General features: G+C 32.3%; 1 protein-coding gene across 9 annotated transcripts in view; it reads right to left on the bottom strand.

The window, feature by feature from the left end:
• Nucleotides 1–1,701: 1,701 nt before the first annotated feature.
• The window catches only part of CPSF6 (cleavage and polyadenylation specific factor 6), a 38,300-nt gene continuing 21,278 nt past the window's right edge, over nt 1,702–18,723 (bottom strand). For 2 of the 9 annotated variants that reach the window (XM_036250919.1, XM_036250918.1), the window contains exons 8-11: nt 17,170–17,285; nt 16,548–16,701; nt 13,141–13,333; nt 6,170–6,590 (exon numbers count right to left, since the gene is read on the bottom strand). In XM_036250919.1, coding sequence (XP_036106812.1) covers nt 13,144–13,333; nt 16,548–16,701; nt 17,170–17,285 — 460 coding nt within the window. In that variant the 3' untranslated portion in view covers nt 6,170–6,590; nt 13,141–13,143. Of the gene's footprint in view, nt 6,591–13,140; nt 13,334–16,547; nt 16,702–17,169; nt 17,286–18,723 lie in introns of all 9 variants that reach the window. The other 7 variants (XM_036250921.1, XM_036250916.1, XM_036250922.1 and 4 more) reach the window with 7 other exon arrangements.

Genomic DNA, 18,723 nt, shown 5'->3' on the forward strand with positions numbered 1-18,723 from the left:
CCAAATCCCCAGTGGGGGACAAGCAGAGGGCGGCCAATCGTTGTTCTCTCTCATGGATGTTTCTCTCTCTCCCTTCTCCGTTCTAAAATCAATAAAAACTATAAAATGATTCCACACCCATACTTGGGACCATCTTTAATGTGATTTACAAGCCCTGAAAAGTCCTGACCCTTGCCTTTCCTTGAGCCCCATACATAAGCTAAGACTTTCACTCCCTACGTCAGCCAAACTGGCATTCTTCTAATTCCTACTAATATGCTCCCTCCTGCCAAAAGTCCTTCCGTTCAAACCTCTTTGTCTAGAAGGTATTTCCCTTCCCTATTCTCCAAGTTGTCTTATTTCTTCTTTAGGTCTCTGTATAACATTAAGGAAATAAACTACATTAAAGAAATAAACTCTATTTTCTGAATATAGCTTTTTGAAAGCTAAAGAATATATCCTTTACCTGACACTGACTGACAATGACAGCTGACTGGAAATAATGTAATATGGAAATCCAAAAACTCTGTTAGTAAAATATAAAAAGGAGACAAAGACACAGAAGTGTGTTTGTCTCCTACATTTAGGAAACCATTTTTAATACTATTTGTTTCATGGTAACTAATAGTTTGAAAATAAAAGTAGGAGACGAAAAAAATTCTGCCTGTAAATTCTTTATTTTAAAAGCCCCTTTCACTAAAACAGGACTTTACGAACTCTTATGAAGTTTTGTGGCATCTGGTTTAGAAGACGTTCCTATATTTTCTTTCAGTTAAAAAATCTTTGCAAGAACCTCAATTCAAATGTAAGGATCAATGAATGGAATCTTCTTTAAAATGTAAACATATAACAAAGACTATTAGGGAAATTAACCAAACCTGAACCATAATTTTAATAGGGATATGGAAAGGGATCCCTATAATGCTAACTTCTTATTTCTCATATGGTCATTTCAGCAGTTTAGCATTGTTACCTTCAATATGCTCTGAAGCATACAAGTGAGAATTCTGGAGCCTGATATATTTGGCACAAAAAAACCTCATTGAAATCACAATGTTACTATTTTAAAAGTAATCTATATTGTTTTCAAGGTATCTGGTGAAACGTTTTTGCTGCGCTCTACAGACATTGTTATTTGATTCGTCTAGTAAGGTGAATTATCCTTTAAAACTAGACAAATGTTTTCTGAATCTTAAATTTAAGAATAAAAAGGCTGTCCTGGCCAGTTTAGCTCAGTGGTTAGAACAGCAGCCCAAGGACCAAAGAGTCATGGGTTTGATTCTGGTCAAGGGCACATACCTTGGTTGTGGTTCAGTCCTGGGCCTTGGTCCAGGTCATGCAAGAGGCAACCAATCAATGTGTCTCTTTTGCATTGGTGTTTCACTCCACTCCTCCCCTCCCCCAACACCCTCCCACTGTATCTGAAAATAACTGGAAAAGTATCATCAGGTGATGATTAAAAAGAGGGAGGGGAGGGGAGAGAAGAGAGCCTAGAAATCTTTTAGGTTTCTAAATCTTAATTTCAGCCAGATAAAATCTGCTTTAAGGACCACCAAATGCCAATACAGAAGAAAATAACCACTATATGAGACTAGCTTAAAGATAAAATACAGACAGTCCAATTTTTGTTATACTGCATATGGCCAATAGATATAAATTATTCAAACCATATATAATGGTTAACAAATTATGAATCAAACAAAAAGGACAAACTGCAAAGTATTATCAAAACTGGTTTTATTTTCAATACAAGATAAATACCATGCTTGTTACTAGTGCAGTTTAAGGCCAACAATGGCCATATAGCAAACTGCTGAACAATCACCTAAATGCTAAAGAAAGAAAAGACAGAAAGTAAACATTAAACACAAAATTGCAATTACAAACATTTTAATAAAATGGAATGAGCTTTCTAATAAAAGCAAATATGAAAAGTCTAGTTATCATGGACACCAAAAAAAATGTCATTTGATCATCTTACCTTTTGCACAGAAATCTTATTGCGTGAAGTCACCATAGAGTCAATAGCTAAAATTTCAAGACTTTCTTTGGCCTTCTGGTATTAGACAAATTATTTACAAACCGTGATTCACTAATTCATGGATACTGGAATATAATACAATTTTTTTGTTGTTGTTAAGGGCTTCCCATCAAAAATTATAAAACAACTTTGTAAGGCTGTACAAGGCTGTAAACTACTTTGCTAATATACCATGGGATGAAGATGAAGAAGGAATAATAGACCTTTTTAAGGCTAAAGTCATCAATGTTATAGATGCATTCCTTAGAATACACTATGATTTACCCCAAAGGATCCTTTCCTATTAAATACCACCTGAGTACTTCAATTTTCCAACGTAAAAAAATAAACATGAATTCACCATTGTATTTTAAAATTACTTACAAAATGCTGAAAAGTGTTACGTAGTAACAATGCAACAAGAAGAAAAAAAAACACCTTCAAAACAAAATGTTTTTTTCTGAATGCAGGGTCTAATTATGAAATTAATGTAAAACATTTACACCCATGGCGGAGTTTTAGGATACTCTCATATGGAATGGAGAACTCTCTGTAGTATTTATTATTGACAGATACCATTTTAAGATTTGTGTGACTTCAATTAATTTCTACCTAATATTTTAAGACTCCCATTGCAATGTTAATATAGCAGGAAGTCTTTAAACCATTAAAATATGTCTGTACTAACCAAATGTATATACGTTCCATACAAAAACCATAGTAGCTGCATACTCAGAACGAATGCCAACAACCTGAAATTTTAAAGAAACATTGGTTAAGACAAACCTAAATCAATCTGAACAGGATACAATTGCCTGAATATTTTGAATATTCATAAAAATTTATATAACTTCTTTCTAATGCCAAGAAAGAAGAGTATAAGAACTTCCTCTGAGAAGCCTAGACATTTTAGCACATTTTCTATTTCAACTTACAATGAAACTTTAATCCTGAATCATCTGATTTCTTTAAATAAAAGATCTCACATTACTAACACAAGGAATGCTATATGTAAGGCCACATCTTAATAAATTTATAATTTTTGGTTGAATATTTATTAAAAAATTAGTCTAAGGCTTCTAAGAGTCAAGTTGCTAAAAAAAACACCAGTGTTTAAACTGAAGATTAATGTAAAAAAACAAAAACAAAAACAAAAAACAACACACACACACACACACTTTAAGAACAGAAAAATAGAATGCTTTTCTACAAAAATCCCACTTAATATATTTTAGCACAAAAATGTCGGATATGTACAATGGGATAAGCGTGCATTCAAGTACATACAACTGTGGGAAACATTTACAGACGGCTATGGGATGCAAATGAAATTAATGGATTAAAATTTTAAAGGCAGGTATCTGTAAAACGCCAAGAATTTCAATACTGTATTCTCAGTAAAGAATCATAACATAAACTTTCTCTTAAAATAACAACTGAACCTTAAAACACAAAATTGGAGCCATCTTATAAAATACAGAAAATGCAATGATCATTCAGGTAATAAAAACCAAAATATTAAGAGCACTCAAACAGAAAGTCTTGTAGCATCTCATTGTATAAAAACAGTATGTGTTTAGTTATTGGCACATTTAAAATATGTAAGGGAAAGTCTTTACCCTTCCAACAAATTTCCCCTTTCACTATAAAATGTTATACAACATTCATTAAAACCTCCGTGTTTAAGAACTGACTTTAAAAAACTAGTAAAAAAACAAAAAACAATGTTCTCCACAGGAGAATTAAATGAAAATAATACCTTAAGCTACAATCCATAAGTTACTTGTGAACTCCAAATTGTAGTTAACTGCTTAAAAATAAGCTAGGTAAAGGGGACATTAAATGGACTAAACTATGATCACCAACCAGCCACTACAACTTAGTCTAAATCTTGCTTATGAAAACTGACAAAATAAACACTCCCAAATTTACACTGGAATATCCTTTCCACAACATATGTCCTTTAACTAAAAGTAGCACATTTCAATTCAGTGCTGCTTCAAGAAGCAATACCATTCAGGTGCTGTATCACTCACATATAACTTTACTGGCTGAAAAGAATGTGACTGCATAGCACTAATAAATGCTATGGTTTAAAATTAAATTCAACTTTGTTTTCATTTCCACTATAATTACTACAAAGAAAAAACTGAAAGATCTCTGGGACTCTCTCTTTCTCTCTCTCTCTTTTTTGGTGTCTATGTAAATAAAGATTTATCTCTTTGGATTGGTTTACACATTAAAAAAAGAAATATTTTTCAAATCACACCAGCCCATAGACAACAGAAGGAATATAAATAAAACAAGAATTGCAATGTTCACCTTTACAGCTATACATTCATGTGTTATCAGGTAGAGTAAGATTGTAAAATTTAATTGGTCAAACCAAAAAGTTATTTCCTTCTGACAACACTTAAAGAATGGACTAGCAGCAAGCAATTCTAGTACACTCACACTGTCTGCAACAAGTCACGTAATGAGATCAGCCATGTAGGGAGAACAGACATAGAATGAGCAATTAAAAGGTTCCACTGATAAAAATCAAGAAAATAAATGAAGGATTTAATTAGCATAAAATTTCCAGTTCCATTTCAAGTTCAAACAGATTTTTATGTCATTTCAACATTGTTCAGAGAAATTTTAATTCTCATGGATATTTACTTACCTTTAAAGCTTACTATTAACTAATTTCCCTTGTAATATATATTTATTCCATATTTTGCATTAGGGCATTATAATTAAAATATAAAAAACTAGGAAATGACAAAAACTAAAAAAACACCTATACGTACACAAAATTGGTTTTGATACAACTCTCAAATAATGTTAAAAAGACAAGTGCATTTTCAACAAGATAAAACACTTTAAATTTGAGAGCAAACAGTTCTGAAAAACACCAATGATGCCATGCATAAATACTCTCACAAAATGTTTGAAAATAAAACTGGTAATAATATGAATAATTTGAAACAGCTAATTTTGTAAGAGCTAGTGTGACAGCGCACAAGATGAAAGTGAAGAACTGTAGTGCAAATCTCTAGAGGGCTTCTACAGTTGCACATGACATAATATCTAGGGTACCTAAAAATACTTTAAGCATTGTTCTAAAATTTGGTGATACTTTTTACAAACCAATGTGTATTATCAGAAGATCTGTCAAAGACAATCAGATCTTAAAAACATTAAAAGCAAATTATAACCTGCTTAAGGATTTTAACTTAAATTTTGGTAGTGATTCAGAATAACCTTCCTATAAAATGTCTAATCAAGGTGACACTGCCTATGTTAATTTTGCAATTAAAAACTTAGGCTAGGTAAGTGCTTATACTGTGGGCCTATATGCAAGGCAGGTTTGGAAAAAAAAATCTTTGATTAACTAAGTAACTCTAGCATGAACCAATAAGGTTGCATAAAAATACACAGAATTCCTTAAACTATGGAGATAGGGACCTATAATATCCCATTACACACATGGGAGAATACAATCTGATGTTAATAAACATCACACCCTTCAGAAATCTATACAGTAACCAGAAAATAAAACTAAGGCTCTCTTTACTCAAATCTGTCTGCTGCATGACTGTATTTACACTGCCCATGGCTTAAAAAATTAACCATAAGCACTATCAATATAAAACCACAAATAACTGCCCCATCAAATTGGAATCATCAAAATAGTTCCTTAATGCTATCAGTTTACAATTAAGCATTTCAGTACATCTGTGTTGTAATTAAGCTGCATTACTGTAGCAAATATGTACGGGTTTTTACTAAAATGTTAAAACCACAAAATTGTTTTGACCCCTAACACACTGCCTGAATTGCTATGTCTGTGAAATCTCAGATTTTTACAGGTTTACATACCATTCAGCAAAATCACAAGCTAACTAGATAAAAACAGCTAGAAAAGCAGAATATAGAAATATTAAATATCCATGTAATCACCTATCCTAATATCAAAACCAAGGGCAACAGACACTTAATTAGTATGTTTAATTCACTGAACGCAAGATTAGATTGATGCATATCCAAAAATGCTATTGCAACGCTTTTTTAAAGGACAGTATAAATGTCATAGTAACATTATCTTTAGATATTGCTAAACACAAGACTTTCCCTGAGGTGTAAACATCAAATAACTTGAACAGCTTTACACATCAGCCCCATTAAACAGTTTATTACAACACTACATCTATTGTAATCAAAGTGGTGCTGTTTACAGACATTATCATATGAACATTTTTAACAAGAACAAACTACTATAAAAACAAGCATTTACTTGACATTTTTTCCAATTGCTTGCACATTATAATGGCCAAAAAGTATATAACCAGTAATAAAGTTGCAAAAGCTATAACTTTTTAAATCACACAGGTTTTCCTCAAATAAAAACAGTTAAGCAACATAAAAAATAAAAGGAGAGCTACTGGTTACCATTTATGCAGATTTGCTTTATTCAGATCTATTCCTGTTCATTTTATCCATGAATCCTTACAGGTTCAGTTCAATCACAAGAAGCAAACTGCTGGACAAGCGTCATGTTTCCCTCATGAAGACTGTTTTGTCTTGGAAGGTGTTCCTCTTCCTTCAGCTGTAATGTGTCAAAATTTGTGATGTAGATTTTGCTATTCCCCATAATACACAGAAAAACGCTGGCTTAACTATACATACACAAGTCGTGCATCTACTTCACTGTTATGTATTCTAACACAAAGTAAGAATTAACCGAAACAGTAGCTGCCTTTGTTGTGGAGAAATGCTCCTAATTTATGTGATGATTAAAACTTGAGACATTCTGATTTCATTCTTCTTGGACCTTACTGCCTTATAAATTTAATGACTGAAACAGAAGTGAAAATATAGCAGCTACTGTTTCTGTGATGATGGAAACATAAGTCATTTCTAAAGTATGCATACTACAAAAATAAATTTTAAAAATGCCTGAATTATTTTAATGTAAATATTAATTCAACCACATATCAACTCTATAGAACGCATTAACAATTAAATGCGAACTGAATATAAAATGCAATAAATTATTTTACAAATTAGTTGTATTTATTTGACAGCGTACAGTAACTTCTGCAAATGTTATCAATCAAAAGGTCCTCCATGTTACAAAATTTATAAATAAAATTTATATATAGCTCGGTATGCACATTTAAATAAACATAACATCCATGTACAAATCTTCAGACGTAATACAAATTTAAAACATTTACTTTCACTCTAATTCTCCTGTTTAAATATCTAATGTAATATATAAACTAACCAAAAACAAGCTAAATAGGAATCTACAATGATTAATTTCATTGAAAACTCACATAAAGAAAAAATCCCCAATAAATTTGATACACTAAAATTTTAAGAATACATAAATGTGAAAACTTTACTAAGTAGAGATTCACAAAAGAGACCTTCAATTAACTTGGATAAGTGATCACTGAAATATTGAGTATTTAAAATACCCATGAGAGTATTTCAATATGATGATGTAGTAAGAGGCAAAAAGAACACAATATTTAATGACATTTTGCCACAAAATCAAGAAATATTTTTGCTCTACAATTAAGAGTAATTAATATTCTGCCAAACTACAGATATTATCTTTTATGTCCTATCCTCTCCACTAGGTTGTAAGAATCTTAAGAGCATGAGGACACATATACATTCACATTGCCTAACAGTAAAAACCTAAATTGTATAACTGCAAAAGGAAAAACAATGTTATAATCCTGGACTTTGTCTTTTAAATAGTTTCTATTTGCCCATGTTTTTCAAAGATACTCAAGCCATTTGTAATGTTACCTGTTATTGTACCCTTATCTTATAGTTGATGAACCTTTTGGTGGAGTTATTTCATGAAAAAAAAATCTAGAAAGGCAGTTTTAATGTTTTACTTTTATTACTTGCAATGCACTTTTAAAAACTAAACGTATCAAAGAAAAAACTAGTATTAAAGAGACAAGGAATATGAAAAAATGGATTACTGAAAAAGTAATAAATCTTACTGCAAAGAATGCTATCATCCTATATTTTGTGTTATGCTGGGAGGGATGAGTCATTAAGACGGAAAAATTATTTAAAGTCACAGTGAGCAAAACAAAAATACCCAACAATCCTTCCAAAAATCATGTGACATACACTGCAACTTAATATCATTCATCACTCCACTGGATAATTTTATTACTTTCAATATAGAAAATCCTGTTCATGAAATTACAACACACACCTTTACCCAGAATGAAGGAAATCATCTTTTGCATGATTATACGTTATAGTTAGATCTTTACTTTAATAAGTCTCTCATTTTCACCATACAGACATAAAATCTGAGGGATACTCTGACAATTTTTATTTCTATTTCTAAACACTTTACAGTTATCCATTTGGAAATACAAAATTTACAATATGAAAGCAAATTTGAAGGCAATACAACCCATTTCCAATAATCCAATTCCATATTATAGTCTCAAATTTCTAAGTAGACTTCAACATAAACAAAGATATCAAAAAGAAGCTTAAAAGTGACACATACATTCAATGCTCTTGTTTTCAGAATACCATTTGGTCAAATCTTTTCATGTCAAAGCCACACAATTACTTGCTTTAGCTATTAGTTATAAAAGACCTATGTTACAGTTGTTAAACAACTAAGATGACAAATGGAACCTGCAGCTCCTTAATAAAATCTGTAAATTGAACACTAAATAAAATTTCAATACAGAGAAGCAACTGTCATTACTAACAACTCAAATTATGAGTGTTTGTTGGAAACTAAGCAAATTTGTTATTGTCGGTATCTTAAACTCATGGCAAATTCATCCTTTAAGTAAAAGACTTAAATGTATATTTGATATGGTTCTTTTATAGTTTTTCACATTAATATATTGAATTTAAACAATTCTAGTATAATTTTAGAGATGTACTTTTATTAACTCGTGAGATTAAATTCACTTTTACCTCAAACTTTCTCTTTAATGAGAGAAATGGAGAGAATGAGCAAACAAAACAGAAGCATCTAAATATAAACTAAATCTTTTTAAAAATCAAAATTCCTTCCTGTCTTGACTAGGACATATTACACAAAATTCTGTTTACTATAGAAACATTTCGTATTTTTTTCTTTCTACCTTTAGAATTAATACTTACCTCATTTAAACTAAAGCCTTTCATTACACTATGAAACCCTTACATATTGTTGCTCTAGGCAGTTCACTGAATAGTAGAAATAGTAGAAGTCAAACAAAACTCATTTGTCCTCAAAATTTCACAAAATGGACATTTCAAAATAAGCTGTTTATGTGATTCAGAATTCACTGAGAGTTAAAACATGCTACCACAGAAAGCAAATTAGTAAATCTGGATAGCACATATGGCAAACTTAGCCCTTATTGGTTATCAGGTTTTTGTTGAATAATGCTAACTAAATATTCATTCAAAACATTATTCATTCAAAACAATCTAATTTATTACAAACTAAAACAATGATAATAAATTTCACACTAAGATGATGGTGAGAGAGCAAAGTGACTCACATTGGCATTAATTTTCTTTTTAAAGAAGGAACATTAATTGTTTGTAAACAACCATATTCTTAAACCACAGTGAGCAAAAACACACTATACAACCATTCAAGGGATCACTTCCTACCCTCCTACATTTCGATTAAGATAGCTATGTAGTCAGGTTTTGCAAATAACACTAAAAACAAGAAAAATTAGAGTGAAAGAAGTGAGAGCTAGCATATCTAAAAGCAGCAGTTAGGATATATGGGAAAACACAAAAGGAAACACAGGGCTGGACATTACAAGGCAGATCTCAGATGGCCCAAGAGGTGCAGAAATAATTTTTAAATCTCATTACCACCAGTATCATTCATAAGATAATTAAGAGAATTTAATTTTCATAGTAAGACTAACTCTTAAGATGAAAGATCTTAACATAAGAAGAAACTTTAGTTTTTTCTGGTTGTTTTCCCAAAATTAATGAAAAGCTATAAACTGAATAAGAAATACACAGTGCCCTAAATCTTGTGCAATACCATCTAAGATCATATTTATGGTAGAAGCAATCATTCAACAAAAAGTTAAGTGTAGTTATTTATTCCATATTCCATACATGATGCTTAAATTTTTTATCAACAAAATGGTTAATGATTTGACATTATGTAAAACCTCATTTATCAGGAAGAGGGATAGATGAATAAGAGTATTTTTTAAAATAATTTGGTTTCAACTCGTCAGTACACAAAGAGAAACTGAATTTTTAACAGAAATCTACTAAGCAGGGCTGTTCCATACTAGTAGCAAGTGGAATGCAACCTAAAAGAAAATAACTCAACAAAGAAAGTAAAATTACTTCTGTAAGAAGTGTACAATCTTAAAACACTGAAATACTTTTGTTTTGCTCAGAGTGGTCTGAGAATAGAGGCAGAAATTACAGAATATGAAGCACAATGTATTTACATACCAAAAATGTACAATACTGATATTCCCATTGAAATATCTATTTGAACCTAGATATTGTAAGCTTTTTAGAAAAACTAATACATTTTTAAAATGAGAGAATGCAATTAACATTACCAACAGTTCAAACACAAAAAAAATTAAGATGGGACAGACATTAACAGCTTGCCAACATTGTTTCCAGTTAAATTAAGAACTTGCCCTTTTCCCATTCATCATCACCACTTTAATAATATATTACATTATTGTTTTATTTGTATACAGATTTACTGACATTCATTTCAGCTTCCAAGTTACTCTTATTCCATTTAGTCAATTTAAGATTTACCTGAAAGCTCAAAAGGACTCATACTCAAAAACTTCTAAAAAGGTCAACAAACCTTATTATTAAGGTGATTAAATGTGTAGATAGTTGTTTAGTTTAAAAAGTTTTTCACTTGATTATATTTAACCCCATTTCCCATCCCTTTATTCATGTCTACATCCGCAATAAAGAAATTTGGAATAGTAAAGATATAATATTCCAGAATAACAGAATTTTTTGCACTGGAAATGCTTATGTAAAATTTTTGATCGGATGAAGGCACATAACAATATTACAACTCAATTCTGATTAATGTACAAACAAAACATGAAAATTTTGGTGTGGTACACATCAGTGATTAAGAAAAAATGTCAACAATAGTTTGCAAGTTAGAAATTCATAGTTAATGTCTGAATCTAACAAAACTCAAGCCATGATATAGTTAAGTGTATCCATTACTAGAATGTAATGTCAGTTAACGCAAATTATTTAAAACCAACAATGAACTTTCCAAGGAGTTTATTTGGCTGTGTTAGTTTAAATAGAACCAGTAAGAAAACTCATTAACTTTGGGTACAAACTGGTTCAGAAGCCCCTAATAAAGACATCCAATCTTAAGAGATGACTGGAAATGTATGCAAGTTTTATTACCATGCCTTCAGTAAACAGAATCTTGTTGATAATTGACAAAATCTAAATAAAAATATAACTTGTAGGACCTGTACCTTACTATATAAAGGAAATCGCTGATAATCATTCAAGTAATAAGCTGGCCACAATTCGCCTTAAGTAACTGATGGACACTGAGAATTTTTTCATAAGATGAAATCAGATCTCCTCAACCCAAGGGGACAAAAACCTGTATCTTTAAATTTAATGTTTAAATTTACATGATACAACATTCAATTTTTACTCATATCCAAAAAAACATTATCAATTTCAAAGCTTAATTTTAAAAGTGAAAGATATTTTACATCATATTAAAGAAATGATTTGAGAAGTATTTATACTAAGTTCTATATAATACAATACATGGAGGAATGTTATAAAATTAAATGTTTGATAAATATTCAAAATGCATATTTGAAATGCAAGGAAAGCTATTAAAACTGGCCTTTTTATTCAATCCTTAAACTGCAAATAATATAATAGCTTATTGTGTACCATAAAAATGACTTACATGCTTATTTCCTAAATTGTATTATTCAAAAAAATATATCAAGTGCTAAAATATATCTATTATAGTTAAAGAAACTGCTATTCTATCACAAAATTATACACTTGATAAAGTCTTTGATTTTGTCAAGAACAATTTAAGTACTAACAATTACCATCACTTAATTTTCAATGTTTCCCATGATTATGGGAAATAATTGTGTAAACAGTGGTTACCTAAAAGGGGTTTGTTTTAGCCTAATCTGAATATGCCACCAACATATAAAGAAAAATATTTGTTTACAGAATAACCTTTGTGTCACATGCACACGCCTTTAATCATAGTGCCCTCCTCCCACTCTTCACATGAATAAATGCTGTTCACAAATATAAAAATAAAATTACACGTGAAAATGAAGTAGAAACAGACAACTCTTCCCGCTTTATGAAAAATGTACACAAGAAAGTTTTAAAATACAGAAAAAAAGACAATGATTATGGTTATGAATGAAACATCAAAGAAAATTATTCCAAGGTTATTCTAACCTAGGATGTATAATTTGATACAATTAATAATCCTTTGATATGGAGTAGCCTAAACCTATTTTAATTGAATATGTTTCATATCTTCTTTGCAAATTAGAGAATACTGTTTTATTTTTCTTTTAAAAACAAAAACCAGATGCTAGGAAAAGCGTCCTTACTAAAAAAAAATTTTTTTTAAAGTAGAAAAACTCTTTCAATGTTGAGAAACCACCTCGTATTTTTTAAAGTTTTAGGGATGAATTAAGTTAGTTCCAGAAAAGAAACTTAAAAAAATTTTTTTAAAGACCAAGCACATTATATATATATATGAACTCCTCATACTTTACATTTTAAATCACATGCAAATTATGATTAAAAGAATTCCAATTTTTAGATTTTAGAAGTAGACAATGAGTCCTCTTGATTATTTTCTTGCTTTTTTAAGACCCTTAATAATCTGAAAGCTAAAAGTTATAATTCAGCAATACAATATTCAAAGATAACACTCAAATTTTTTTTTTACCTGTCACTGCTTACCTGTCATTTGTCTCAGATGCTTCCAGAAGATTAAATTCAGAACAAGTAGTTGGACCATTTAAAACGTAGGTATATACTGTATAAACAACAGCCTTGGAGTTATAATTACTGTTAATAATGCATGTACTAAATATAACAGGAACAATACCCACCTTCTAACGATGACGATACTCGCGCTCTCTGTCACGCTCTCGGTCTCGGTCTCGGTCCCGATCCCGGTGTCTCTCTCGTTCTCTGCTTCTCTCTCTATAATAATCATCATGACGGTCTCTACTGCGGGATTTATGGCGCCGACTCTTTTCTCGTGATCTACTGTGGTCCCTCTCTCTTGATCGTTCACGTCTTCTAAAAGAAATTACTGGATTAATATTTTCCATAACTGGATTGGTTAAAAAGATTTTCAGTATCTCTGTTTTAAAATATCTAATGCAAAAAAATTTTTTATATGCCTAGTTCAGACTTATGATATCCTGAACTATCAATGAACTTACCAACTCAAATACAAACATGAACTAATAATTCCATTTTAAAAAATATTCACCCAAATATTGGGAACCTGTCACATCAGGGCAATACATATCATCTGTTTTGTCTTTTATAACTGGTAGTCTGAAACAGACATGTGTTCACTGAATAAAAAAACAGAAAGGTAAAGGAGAAAATTTCAAAGGACTCTGTTTCAAGCTAAAGAACATACAGAAAGGAGAGAGTTTTGTAGATATGAAATCACTCAATATACAATAGACCTTAAATATAAAAAATTACCACCTATTAACACAAGTTACCTAAACCTATATATAGAGATCAGTTTTACATTTATAACTAACCAAAGTATGTTATTCCTCTAAGAAACTTTCTAATAATATATACATGTTTGCTGAGAGGGATGGGAAACATGGTGGGAAGCAAAGAAGAAAACTTAGTAATTACAACCACTAGTAAAGATTGGGATACTATTCACACATCATTACTTAATAAAAAGAAACATTCCATAAACTGCTTTAAAAAAAACAACAAAAACCCACAGGTAATTTTTAAAAGTATGTTGCCTAAAATACTTCTAGAAATTCTATTCTAAATTTAAAATTCATTATTAGGTGCTTACTTTGGACTTAAAAGTTTAAAAGAAGACTGTATGAGATATGGTTTTTAGCTATGACTAATTTGTTCATACAAAAGTCCTTACACTGGGTCAAAATACATTTATTATAAAATTGGGGACTATGACAATGACAAGCTCCTTTTCCTTCACTTTAAGAAAATTCTACCACCAGATAAAGTACACAAAAGACAGATCTAAGAATATCATGTGGAAATTAAAGATTTACCTTTCAAATATATGTAAAATGTCAAGGTTAGCAGTGATGCTAAAAAATGAAATTTACCTAATTAAAAAAATAAGAATAGATAATTCATTCATTAACTCCCTCGTTCAAGAAATGTTTATTTAGTCCCCAAGCTGTACAATCATTATAAATATTATAGTGACAGCCACTATGGACAGGTATAAAGGTTCCTCAAAAAAACTAAGAATAGAGCTGCCATATAACCCAGGAATCCCTCTTCTGGGTATCTATCAAAAAAAAAACCTTTATTCATAAGGGTATATGTACCCTATGTTCATTGCAGCATCATACATGGTAGCTAAGACATGGAAACAACTAAAGTGTCCTTCAATAGATGATTGGAGATTGGATAAAGAAGAAGTGGTTCATATATACAATGGAATACTCTCAGCCATAAGAAAGAATGAAATACTGCCAATCGCAACAAAATCAACAGATCTTGAGAGTATCATGCTAAGCAAAAAAGACAGAAAAGGACAAGAACCATGATTTCACTTACATGTGAAAAAGCAACAAATAAACAAAAACTCAGAGACAGACAACAGTATAGTGGTTACCAGAGGGTAAGGGGTATGAAGAAATTTTGAAGAAGGTAAAGGAGGTCAAATATATTGTGATGAAAGAAGACTAGACTTTCAAGGTGGTAAACACATAATGCAATATGCAGATGCTGTTTTATAGAATTGTACAATTGAATCTACATCACCCCAATACATTTATTTTTAAAAAAGAAATATTATGTCCAGCCAGTGTGGCTCAGTGGTTGAGCATAGACCTATGCATCAAGAGGCTGCCGGTTCAATTCCCGGTAAGGACACATGCCCAAGTTGTGGGCCCAATCCCCAGTGGGGGGCATGCAGGAGGCGGTCAATCGATGTTCTCGCTCATCGATGTTTCTATCTCCCTTTCCCTCTCCCTTTCTCTCTCTCTAAAATCAATTGGAAAAAAAAAAAAAGAAGAAGAAGAAGAAATATTATCCCCTGGTCGGTGTGGCTTAGTTGGTTCAGTGTCATCCCATGCCAGTTTGATTCTGGGCCAGGCCACATGCCTTGGTTGCAGACTCTCAATCCCCAGTAGGGAGTGTGCAGGAGTCAGTTATTCATTGTTTCTCTCTCTCTCCCTCTCCCTTCCTCTCTCTCTAAAATAAATAAAAACACATATATCTTTGTACATGTGCATGTATATATGTATGTATTAGTGAACAAGACGAATAAGGCCCCCTCCATCTTTCAACATATATAGTGAAAAGAATTATGACCCTGACTGGTTTGGCTCAGCGGTTAGAGCATCGGCCTGTGGTCCGGTGAGACCCAGGTTCAGTTCCTGCTAAGGGCACGTACCTCAGTTGCAGTTTGTCCCAGGCCCTGGTTGGATCGTGTGGGTGGCAACCATTAGATGTGTCCCTTTCACATCAATGTTTCTCTCTCTCTCTCTCTCCCCCTCCCTCACTATCTGAACAAAATACCAAAAAGTGTCCTTGGGTGAGGATAAAAAAGAAATGTGAGTTAATAACAAATAGAAATAGACTATGGTAAGTACTATGAAAAAAGTTAACAAAACATGACAAAATATCCTGGGAAAAGACCCCTGCTAGAAGTTAGATTGAGTATGAGGAACGAAAAATAAGAAGCCATGCCCTCAGTTGGTTAAGCATCATGTCATGCACCAAGAGGTCAATGGTTCAATTCCTGGTCAGGGCACATGCTGGGTTGCAGTTTCGATCCCCAGTAGGGGGCGTGCAGGAATCCACTGATAGATGTTTCTCTCTCATGGATATTTCCCTTTTCTCTTTCTCTCCCTTCCTCTCTATCAATAAAAAAAAGAAGAAGCAGCCATGTGACAAGCTGTGGAAAAGGGCTTCTAACAGATAGAATATCAAGTATAAAACAGTGAGATGACCAGATGCTTGAGGTGTCAAGAGAAAGAAAAGGGAGGTCAGTATGGTTTGAGAATAGTAAGGGGAGAGATGCAAGATGAGGCTGAAAAGATAGACACTCAGGGACTATATCACACAGTACCTCAATGTTAAGAGTAACTGGAAGCCTTTGAAGGGTGTTTAAGTAAACAAACACCTGACATTTGATTTAGAGTTAAAAGAAAAAACTTTAACTGCTGAGTAAACAGTAATAAGTATAATCAAAGTCCCAAATATATTCTTTTTTCTATTTGTAAAAGTAGTAGTTTTATATAGAAATGAGACAGGAAAGTTTTACCTTGATCCAGAACCATAAGACTTGGATTCGATTCCATGAAGGCAATCTTGCAAAGAGCTAATAAGAACTTTGCAACGATCATCAGCAGATACTTTGGATTGTTTAATTAAAGAAATTGCAGTTACCAATGTCTCAATAGCACTCCCATAATCACCTGTGAGGGAAAGAAGAGGGATTGAAGTTAAATTTTATTTCCAAAATACCACCAAACCACCTGCCGTAAGAGTGATAAAGCATTTTACAAAAGGAGTGAACTTTAAAATGACCACAGATGTCTTCATTTTTTTTGTAGTGTTTCACCATTTGGAAAGGCTTTTATGTGCATAAAGCTAGCACAATTTGTCAATATTATAGTTTTGTGAAGCAAGTTACCATTTCACAAATATGACAATAAATGAGCAGCCTTAAGGCTCCTGAGTCATTAAATGTCATGGCTATGATTTAAACCTATACCTAAATATTTTAAATTAGAGGTTTTCCCATTACACTGTGACACAGCTTTCTTCAATACCTTTTAAATAAAGTACAGGTAATGATTTGGGAATATAAAAATTACTACATGTAAATGATAATTCCTAATAACATAAATAAGAAGTATTAATACAGAAAGAAATATACAAACCAGCACTGGCATCAGATACAGCTCTTGAAATAGCACTGCTTGAGATTGCCCTATTCCTATTCATGATTTCTTCAAACTCAGCTTCACTCAATGGCGTTCTTGCTGTATCCATTTCCCTGTAAAATCAGAATAAACCTTAAATCATACTCAACAGGTCTTCTAAGTTAGTCTTAACAGTATAAAGCAATTCATACTGGTTGCTTTTGACAAGTGCCTTGGAGCAGTATTTACTTTTCCAGCATGCTATTTTTCTCCTACAAAGAAAGCAAATCTAAGAAAAATCCTCTTATACCACTATCTCATAGCTGAAATGAAGTAAAAGCTTAGAAAGCTTGTCTTTTTGGAGTCCAGAAATAATATATTTACATATCTACAATATATTATTTTTCAGCCCAACAAAACAGATAAAAAATTTTTTGATGCACACACAATGTTGACTTCAAAAAATATAGCCTAAACAATCAAAGAGGAATTTGGTTTCATTATATTTGGATATTCTGAGTCTAGGCAGAGGGCCCAACTGACAATTGAGGATAATAAATGTATGATTAACAAAATTTGAGGACAGACAAGATCTTAGACTAACTATCCTGTTTGCCACTAAATACCTAGAAAAGTATCTGGAAAAATAAAAGGTACTCAATAAGTGTAAATATTTGTTGGGGGAAAAAAAATGAGTAAATTGCCAAGATTTTCTAAAGGTGCTTGACAACTTCAAAAATTGTACTTGTAGCCCCATGAACCCAGAGGTCACAGGTTCAATTCCCCAATCAGGGCACATGCCCTGGTTGGGAGCTTGATCCCCATTAGGAGGCAGTCAAATGGCAGCCAATCGATGTTTCTTCTCTTTTCCACTCCCTCCAAAAAAAATCAATAAAAACATTTTTTTTTCATTGTACATGTGCAGTACAGGAAAGGCAAACTTTTGCCATCTTAGTTACTAGTTCCTAGGTAGGACACTGAGTTCAGTCAAGCAGTCGCTATTCCAATGAAATGAGGAAATAATTAATGTAATCTTCTGCATGCTTATAAGGTATTAATTTTATTCCCAAAACTTTCTAAACATCCTGACAAAATTATAAGTTGTTCAAATTTTATGTATGATTTCAACTGAATGCTGTGACTTTTGCCCATCAATAATCAGGTGTCCCCCCCCAAATAAGCAACTAATCAATAATCTTCCCCTCTCCAATGATTTTCTTTTTATTTTCTTTATTGATTTTTAGAGACGAGGGAGAGGGAGAGACAGAAACATCATTGAGAGAGAACACCGATTAGCCACCTCCTGCATGTCCATGTCCTTCCCACCCCACCCCCGGGGATTTGGCTTACAGCCTAGGCATGTGGCCTGACCAGGAATCAAACTGGCGACCTCTTGGTGCACGGGTGGATGCTCAACCACCAAGCACACCAGCTGGGCCCCCTCTCTAATTCTTAAAAACTTGATACTGAATATGAAATTCAAATTTTAAGCTGCTGAACCAGTCATCCAACCCAATCCTACACACTAAAGATATACACGGGATATAGAGTCAGTCGCTCACGGAACTGAAG

This window comes from Molossus molossus, unplaced genomic scaffold (assembly GCF_014108415.1).
Source record: "Molossus molossus isolate mMolMol1 unplaced genomic scaffold, mMolMol1.p scaffold_m16_p_10, whole genome shotgun sequence".
Classification (NCBI taxonomy): domain Eukaryota; kingdom Metazoa; phylum Chordata; class Mammalia; order Chiroptera; family Molossidae; genus Molossus; species Molossus molossus.